This window comes from Protobothrops mucrosquamatus, unplaced genomic scaffold (assembly GCF_001527695.2).
Source record: "Protobothrops mucrosquamatus isolate PMUCROS unplaced genomic scaffold, P.Mucros_1.0 scaffold2087, whole genome shotgun sequence".
NCBI lineage: Eukaryota > Metazoa > Chordata > Lepidosauria > Squamata > Viperidae > Protobothrops > Protobothrops mucrosquamatus.
In genome coordinates, this window is record NW_015388189.1 from 159,465 (window position 1) to 169,186 (window position 9,722).

The 9,722-nt window shown below is 39.9% G+C and overlaps 1 protein-coding gene across 1 annotated transcript in view; it reads right to left on the reverse strand.

Annotated features, from left to right (window-relative positions):
- The window catches only part of LOC107294765 (cyclin-dependent kinase 15), a 29,107-nt gene extending 19,385 nt beyond the window's left edge, over window positions 1–9,722 (reverse strand). The window contains exons 1-4 of the mRNA XM_015824023.1: window positions 9,606–9,722; window positions 7,676–7,773; window positions 6,959–7,038; window positions 2,801–2,895 (exon numbers count right to left, since the gene is read on the reverse strand). Coding sequence (XP_015679509.1) covers window positions 2,801–2,895; window positions 6,959–7,038; window positions 7,676–7,773; window positions 9,606–9,710 — 378 coding nt within the window. The 5' untranslated portion in view covers window positions 9,711–9,722. The remainder of the gene's footprint in view (window positions 1–2,800; window positions 2,896–6,958; window positions 7,039–7,675; window positions 7,774–9,605) is intronic.

The following is a 9,722-nucleotide window of genomic DNA, read 5'->3' on the forward strand; positions in this document are numbered from 1 at the left end:
GTAAACCAAGGAGATGGTCGAGATCCACGTCGGGTCAGAGGCCGCAAAGGCACGACTCGGTCCAATGCTGCGGCGGCAGTTGTCTCCCAAGCCGCCGCCTGATTTTCCGCCGAGTCGTGGACTAGATCCTCCGGATATGGCCCAAGCTCCATCAGGAACCTCTCAGGGTCCATCAGTCGCCTGGGACGGAACCATCTAGATAGATAGATAAAGAGAGAGAGAGAGAGAGAGAGAGAGAGAGAGAGAGAGACAGACAGACAGACAGACAGACAGACAGACAGACAGACAGACAGACAGACAGACAGACAGATAGATAGATAGATAGATAGATGGAGAGACAGAGATAGAGAGAGAGATGATAGATATGGAGAGACAGATGATAGCTTGTTAGAGATAATGATAGCTAGATAGCTAGATAGCTAGATATAGAGAGACAGATGATAACTTGCTAGAGAGAGAGAGAGAGAGAGAGACAGAGAGATGATATAGAGACAGATGATAGCTTGCTAGAGATATTGAGAGAGAGAGAGAGAGAGAGAGAGAGAGAGAGAGAGAGAGAGAGAGAGAGAGAGAGAGAGAGAGAGAGAGAGAGAGAGAGAGAGAGAGGGAGGGAGGGAGGGAGGGAGAAGAAAAATGCAGAATCCTGTCCCACTTTCAATGTTTTGACTGCATTATATGTCTTTTTTGCACAATTTTGAAAAAGACTATAGAAAGGCAAGTTTGAAAAATGACTTTGAAAGGAAATTGAAAGGCATTCAATGAGTGTTGCCTATAACTCTGGATTTCTATCAGTGCAATCCTTGGGGGTGAGTGTGGGCATGCCGATAGTCCTGGACTTATGGCCACAATTGAGCTAAAAATTTCCATTGCTAAACAAGAAAGTTGAGTTTTGCCCCATTTTACAACCTTTCTTCCCACCGTTGTTAAGTGAATCACTGCAGTTGTTAAGTTAGTAACACGGCTGTTAAGTGAATCTGTCTTCCCCATTGACTTTGCTCGTCAGAAGTGTTGACCCGGAATTAGGAGACAGCATAGGACAGTGATGGCGAACCTTTTAGAGACCGAGTGCCCAAACTGCAACCCAAAACCCACTTATGTATCATTGGGTGCCGGATGGGCGTGGCCCATTGGGTGGGTGTGGCCCATTAAGTGGGTGTGGCTGCAGTGGTAACGGCAGACTGGGTGGGACTAAAAAGTTCAACCAATCAATTCCAACTTTGTGAGATATTTTTTTCCCCGTGAGAAGTTGAAATTGATTGAATGTTGTTGTTTTTTGCACATGGCAGCGGAGGCCTAAAGTGAAAAGGTTTATAAAACCCAGCTGAAGGCCCAGGACTGGCACGATGGCACGCGTGCCCACAGAGAGGGCTCTGCATGCCACCTGTGGCACACGTGCCATAGGTTCGCCACCATGGGCATAGGAAGTATGAATTGTGAATATGTGCAGATGGCCCTGCTGTCTTGGGGTACTTGCAGAGTCCTGGATGCAGGGTCACGAAAGGGCAGCAAGGAAAACACCCAATGTCCTAACCTACCCGGGAACGTACGATGTCTTTAGGGAAACACCCAAAAGGGAACATGTTTAGCTATTTCTGCTTTCTCCCTTCTTATCTACAGTGTGCCAGACTTACTAGGTGAAATCTTTATCTTACGTGTGTCAGCTTTGCTGGGTGGATTGCTTATGTAATCTGAAAGAATATATACAAGGATTTCTGGTCATGCGGGGCTTCTCTCTTTTGGAGGAGCCCGTTTTTGTTCAGCTGAATAAAAACATAAAGCTTAAAGGCAACTTCTGGTTTCCTGTATTTTTTTTATCGAGCAAAACCTCAGAACCTGCACAGCAGAAGATCGCAAAAAGTGATCACGTGACTTTGGGACACTGCAAACGTCGTAAGTATGAGCCAGTTGCCAAACATCTGAATTTTGATCATGTGACTATGGGGGAATGCGGCAACGGTTCTAAGTGTGAAAAATGGTCATAAGTCACTTTTTTCAGAGCCATTGTAACTTTGAACAGTCATTAAACGAATGGTTGTAAAGTTGGGGACTACCCGTATAATGGAAGAATGGGAAAGCTCAAAAACGAGACTCCCATCTCCAGTAAAAATGCCAAGTCAGAAGCATTAACAAGGGAAATTTGAAAAAAAAAANGGTCCATCAGTCGCCTGGGACGGAACCATCTAGGTGGTTCCGTCTCCCTGCGGCGAGGGGGAGCGGCCCGGAAGTCCAACCTTAGGAGAGAATGATCTGACCATGACAAGGGCTCAACCACTATCTCCCCTACTGTCAGATCACTCTGCCACTGGCCAGAGACAAAAACTAGATCTAGTGTGTGTCCACCCGTGTGGATCTACATGTCACGGGTAGGGGCTGAGAAATATTTGAATTGCCCAAAAGCAAAAATCAGAGATGTCCACAGAGAGGGGTTAAAACAAAAACAAAAAAAATCAAGATAGTGGCACCATAAAAAGATAAAGATGAGTGGTAAAACGCTGAGGAGAGAGGGAAAGGCAGTGAACTGAACTTAGGAAACAAATCTTTGAAAACAGCACCTTGAATGCATTGACTGTAACTGCAAAAAACGATCAACTCCTGCTTGCTTCAGGTCACACAAAGCAGAGCTTAAAATACAAATGGGACCAGGCAAACCTCAAGGACGAGAGTCAAAAGCATGCAGAAAGCAACAGTCACTGTGATGGTTCCATTCCACATTGCTGTAAAATGAAGGGAAGCACTGAAAAACAAGAAAGTTTACATCCTTCAATAAGCAAATGGACAAATCTGATGAAAAGCCACTCACCATGTACTCCAAGACTAAAGTCAGGCTCTCTTTGGTCTGGAAGATGTCATGAAGGAGCACAATATTGGCATGCTTCAGGGTCTTGAGGAGGGAAACTAGGACCACAGATACAACAATCAGATTGATGTAAGGAGAAAGAAAACAGCTGAACAACCTAGATGACAGCAACACAGTCTTGGGTGCCTGAATATTTCCTATTTTTCCACTACATCTTTTAAAAAATGTGCATTCCAATAATTAAAATTATTTGAACAAAAATGGCACTCAATTGAAATCCATTTTATAAGTCACAGGACCCTGGTACAGTTTTGTGTACATATTCATGTGTTATTAGACTACTATACTCCCTCTTAGAATCTTCTTTGAAGAAACATGCAAGCTTTTGTGCTATCAAACCAGAAGGTGGACAGGCAGATGGAAAGGAAAGTGCTTGCATTCAGCATTAATAGTTTGCCCTGTTCTTTTTTAGGGGCGGGATGAGAAAGGGACAGTACAATCATTTAAAGCTTATCTAACTTTTTGCATCTTACAAAATTAAAGCAGCTAAAAAAAGTAAAATAAGAAGACAATGCCTCTGAAATGTACAGTGCATAATTTAGAAGGGGCCATTTCATTACAATTCATTTGCTTGCTTCTCCTGCTCAGTTTTTTCTTCTGAAGGCTTTTCTCTTGCATTCCTGTCTTCTTCAACTTAGACTTGTCAAATTTCTCAATTTCAGCATATCTGATTTGTCAGACATAGTTCTGATGGATCATGAGACCGGCCCAACCTCCCACAGTCACTCTGAACTGTTCTATCCCTGGGATGGTTCCATCCCTGGAATTTGGAACAAGAGATTATCAAATTGGGTCAGCCTAATTATAGAATGAATGCTTCAGAATGGTTTAAACCAGTGGTTCTTAACCTGAGCGATATTGCCCCCCAGGGGGCGATTTCATTTTTAAGGGGGCGATGGAACCAAAAGGGACAAGGGGGCGAAGGAACCAAAAGGGAGCGATATGGGGGCGATGGAGCAAGACGTTTTGGGGATACTTTTGAGACTTTTTCATACAGTGAATCGCTGTATATCTGTCGTACAAAAACATCAGATCGCTCGCTATTAGTGGATTGAATTGTGTTTTCAAATGTTCCTCCAGCTAGCTTCAGTACAGAATGCCGTACATATGTGAATACGCATCGCTTATCTTCATGCGCGTTGCGCAACAGCCTCTACCCATACAGTGGCACGCCATTGGCCAGAATGGGCAGTGATGGAGGGGGGAGCGCTTCTTTCGAAACATCGCATGCTAAGTGGCTGTCCCGTGACGTCAGCTGTAATGTCAACGTAACTGTTGAAACTAGTTTATCGACGTCCACGTGTGTTTTTCTAGTGTTCCAGTGGAGTCAAAAATTTAATTTGCAGGTAGTGCCTTTCATTTCAAGAACCTCTCAACATGGCCGAGAAGAGGAAGTGTTGCCAATATTCGACGGAATACCTAAAATTGGGATTTATTCCATCTCCTTCCAACGTACAGCTTCTGTTTTGTCTTCTTTGTGAGAAAATATTTTCAAATGAAGTGATGAAGCCTTCCCGACTGAAAGACCATTTGGTAAGAATTCATTCGGATAAAACTGACAAACCGGCATCGTTTTTCCAATCCTTAAAGGCCAAGTTTAAGGGTCGCAGCACTGTTGGGAAGTTATGTGGAAAATCGTCACTCAACGCCAACAAGGGGCTCATTTGTTCCTATGAAGTATCTTTGTTGATAGCAAAATGTGGCAAACCTCACACTATCGGAGAAACGCTGATTTTACCAGCAGTGAAACAGATTGTTGCCACCATGTTGGGGCCCAGCGCAAGCACTATCACGCAATCGATTCCTTTGAGCAATGACACCATATCAAAAAGAATTGATGAAATGGCTGCTGATGTGGAAGAAAGGCTTATTGACACCTTGGAAAATACAGAATTTGTGATGCAAATTGATGAGTCAACGATTTGTGAAAATGAAGCCTTGTTATTGGCCTATGTCCGTTTTATCTTAGTTCCTGCATTGCGGTTTGTTCTTATGCCCTTTTTATATTTCTTTTTGCGTCTTAAATTTCACTTGTAATTCAATCATTAAATTTTACTGTTTTTCTTTTCGGGCATTTCACTTTCTTGCAATTGAATTTTGTTTTCAGTGGTCATTACATTTAAGTGTCTTGAATAAATAAGATACATTTATCACAAAGTTTGGGAATAAAGTGACGGGTGGCACCAAAATTTTTCACACAGTTGAGATTTGCATCGATATGTCCTGATGACAATTTTAAAGAAAACAAAAAAAGTGTTTGCATAAATTGAAGAATTATTTCCTATGTTTTGATTGAGAGGTTATGTTGGGGAAGGGGGGCGATGACAACTTCCTCATTGGCTCAAGGGGGCGATTCGTTCAAAAAGGTTAAGAACCACTGGTTTAAACTATCATTTCCACCCCATAACTTTGCTGATTTTTTCTCATTGGTAGAACAAAGAGCAAGGTAGGGGTTTTAACACATTATAATTGTTAACCGCTACCTCACTCCAGTTTAAAACCTATATCAATTTAGCCATCTGATAAATTGAGCTACATCTTATAAAAGTTTAAGCGTTGGTGATTTTTTACCACCACAATCTAACATGGCTCTCTTCCTACAGCAAACACACTCTTGGAAAAGTGTTGCGATTCTGTTGCTGAAATGCATTATTGTTAGATTAAAATTGCTTAAATACGGGGGGGGGAGGGAAGAGGTTTGTTAAATGAAATTTAAGTTTCTTGAAAGCTTCTCTTGGTTAAATAAATTCTCAACAGGCAATTATGCCAAGACAGAGGTTATGATCAGTGGACTTTCAGAAACCCCTCCCCCTTCTGCACTGACAAAAGAGTTTGCTGGATGTCTAAAGCTGTGTTTTAGCAAAGGAAGAACACAAGTTTACTTATGGGAACTTGTTCCCCCTTTGCGTGTGGATGCTTACAGATGGTTAAACCCTCACTGCCACTCCTTTCAGGTCTGTATAACCTTTTTTTTGGGGGGGGGAAGGGGGAAATGCCAAGGTTTTGTTTATCCCCAAGCAGGAGTTTGCCTCAGTTTGTAATGATGACTGGCATTAGATCAAAGAGTTTACTTATGGTTAGCACAAAGCTTGGCTGAATATATCATATAAACATGCTTTCAGAAGCCTGCTTTTCAACACAGCAAAAATAAGTCTGTCTCTATCGCTGAGTTATAGAGCTCTCTACCAATTCTTTAATCAGTAAAAACCCACAAAAGTAGCATTTTCATTAACTGCAATCATTTCACTGACTTCCTTCCAATGCAAGGGATAACTAAACCTAGCAGTTTTTGCACATCTTGGGGCTGTCCTTGGATAGTGTCAAAATTAATTGGGGTGTGTATGACAAGGGCAGGGGGAATACTTTGATCTTAACACAACTAAGGACAACTAAAAGCCTGTTTCCTTAATGGGCTGGAATATGATGAAGGCAACATCATGGGAACATGCCAGAAAAAAAAAGTTGCCTGGGCAGATTTATTAGGTGCAAGTAGGGACATACAGCCTGAAGCATCTGCATGTAGTTTATATAGCAGTAGCATAAACTTCTACTCTACCTGGTTACAGTATATCTTAGGAGTAATAAACACCATATAAATATTTCTCATTCACATATACAAACACAGCCCTATTAGCATCTGATTGTAAGTCTGGGATGGGAAGAGCAAAATATTCAAAAATGTAGACAACTGATTCTGTTTGAATCCCAATATGGCCTTCTATTGCTTCTAAGATTAATAAATTCAGCCTAATACAAAAGAAAACCAGTTTGGTGTAGTGGTTAAGATAGCAGGTTAGAAACTAGGAGACCAAGAGTTCTAATCCCACTTTAGGCATAAAACCAGCTGGGTGACCTTGGACCAATAATTTGTCTCATAGCCCAAGGAAAAAGGCAATGGGAAACCATGTCTGAAATCTTGACATGAAAATTGCAGGAATTCATCCAGGCTACCAGGAGTCAGCACTGACTCAAAGGCATCAAAATAATGATTCAATACTGTAATAATAATAATACTTAGTTCAACCTAATTGGTCACAATATTCAGGTCATGATTCATCATACAGACTGAATGCCGTATTCATATTTCTTTTTTTTTCTTACCTTCTCTTATGGCTGTAAAAGGGATTCCCTCCTCAGAGTTTAGGCTGATGACTTTCAAAGCTACCAGCTGATTGTATATTCTACAGGGACAGAATATAATAATTGTCTCTTCACAATACTTAATAATTGAACTCACAAACCAAATCTATAAATCTACCACAATTAAAGTGATTCAGGGCCCTGCAATGCACAAACTAGCATTCCTTACTCATATATGTAATAATCACTTTGTTTATGCAGTCAAACAATCTACCAAATATGTGGAGAGGGGAGGCTTGTCTCCAAATGGTGCCTTCAAGGATAAAGCATGCTAATATTTGCTTTCTTCAAACTATGAAAACAAAGTGTTCCTTCCTGTTTCTGCAATGAAACATGACACCTAATCTAGAGCCCTACTTCAACTGAAGGTTAAATTCTCATTTCTGCAATCATATGGATACAGAGTCAAAGCTTCTGAGAGGTGTTTCTATGAAGAACCATTTAAACTAAATAGTTGTTGGATGCATTGTCCATCACTGTATTTTTCTTCAGTTAGTAGTATAACAAATTTCCAGATAATATTCATGAATTCGCAATAAGTGCAAAGAATGCTCTGATTTTAACAAAGTTATTTTTTATAGCTAAGAAGATCTTATTGTACATTAGTAATTAGCTTTTCAAATGTTTTCATTCCAGAATGCTTCCTATAAAGCTTTTTATTCATTGCAAAGCACTCACCTGCTGATTCCTTTGCATACCACAGAGTGAGGACCTTCACTCAGTGTCTCAAGATGCAAGTAGGATGAGACATTCCCAAACGGGAGACTTCTTCTTGGCTTAAATATCAATGGGAGAGAGATGGAGAATACATACATGCAGTTCTAAGATTTCTTAACCATTTTTTGACCCAAAAGTTCACTATCTGTGAATCAAATAATACAGGAATATTATATTTTATGATAATTTCAAGAAGTATCCCCTTTATATATTTTCCAAGTCTGAGTCCAAGCTCAAAATCAGCTCTCAGAAGATGACTTTTCCTGTCTCACTTGAACCTGTGATTGCAGGTTACAATTGCTCACTTAAAGACCTGTCACAGTCACTTCTGAGATATGTCTGCACTGATTATGCTTTTCTAATAGTGAAATATGGAATGTTTAATGTGCCAGAAGAAGTAGCCTCCCTAGTGGGCCCCACAAGATTACTCAGCAGAAAAATTAATCAAGATTAATGAGGTTAAGAAGTTAAAAGCAGGAATCCACAGGTAATAGATATACCATCTTTCTGAGCACATAGTTGAAGTTCAAATGAACTGTTTTTTGTTCTGCCTGGTAAAGGATAATCTTTCATATTCTAATAGAGAATACAAAACCTTTCTCCTTGTTTTCTAACTCCAAGATATACATACATATATATGTACATACGTACATATATACACAGGTGTGTGTATGTGTGTGTTTGTGTGTGTTTGTATTCTGCTATTTATGATTGAAAGTTAACTGAAGTTATTATTGGCATTATCCCTTATTTAAATTTATTGTAACCCCATCAAACCTTTAGAATAGGTTAGGCTGTATATGCAAACACAGATTTTATGAAATATATATCCTATAGTTTCTTTCATGTAAAGCATGACATTCTTTCCCACAAGAATTCATCACCAAAATCATGGCCTGGATGAAGCAGAATTTTTAGGTCCTTCCAGATTTTGGTTTCTGAAAAAATATGGAACTAGGGTGGATGCAATGCGTTCCTTGACTGTTGCATGCTTCTTGGAGCTCTAAACTGACTGGGTGAATTAATAACATTTCAATAACAGAAATGTGCTTATTGATCAGATCTTCCCATATTTTTGTGCTATCAGTTCTCTGTTTTTTTAGCTGATTTGTGACAGAATTATATTACAGTATGAGAATACAGTAGTTTATACTTCGATATGGTAAAAAATCCAGATGAACTAGTTTTCTGTATGTCTTGGCTGCCACCTTATAGCCATCCAGAGTTATGCAGGCCTGTTCTGCTAGCTCTTCAAATAGATAAGTCTTTAAGGATTCAGTACAGATAGTCCACAACTTACAACCATAATTGAGCCCAAAACAAGACAGCTGTTAAGTGAGTTTTGCCCCATTTGACAACCTTTCTTGCCACAGTTGTTAAATGAATCACTGTAATTATTAAATTATCAACATGGTTGTTAAGTGAACCTGGCTTCCCCATTGACTTTGCTTGGAAGTTTGCAAAAAGTGATCACACGACCCTGGGACACTGCAACCGTCATAACTATGATTCAATTGCCAAGCATCCAAATATTGATCACGTGACCATGGGGATCCTGCAATGGTTGCAAGTGTGAAAAATTGTCATAAGTCACTTTTTTCAGTGCTGTTGTAATATTGAATGGTCACTAAACAAACTGTTGTAAGTTGAGGACTATCTGTATTGCATATGCAAAGACCATGCACTATAAATGTGCATTTGCATCCTGTGTGTTATAAAGACAAGCATCTAGCTAACTTTATATATAAGGCAATCTAATAAGTTGTTATCACTTTATTTTCTCTAATGTTTCTTATTTTGTGAAGCTGACATTCACCCCAATCAAGAAATTTCCTTTATTTCATGAGATTTAGCCCATGCCTCTCCCTGTCATAAATAAGAAACTGCTTACTTTCAGTAAAGGTTGCATGTTGTCTTGCTGTGATGAATCTTTCTCTTCATAATGGCAGCATAGGCATCTGGGAGTAGGAAAATTTCCACATAAAATGTCACCCATTTTCTTCGGCCC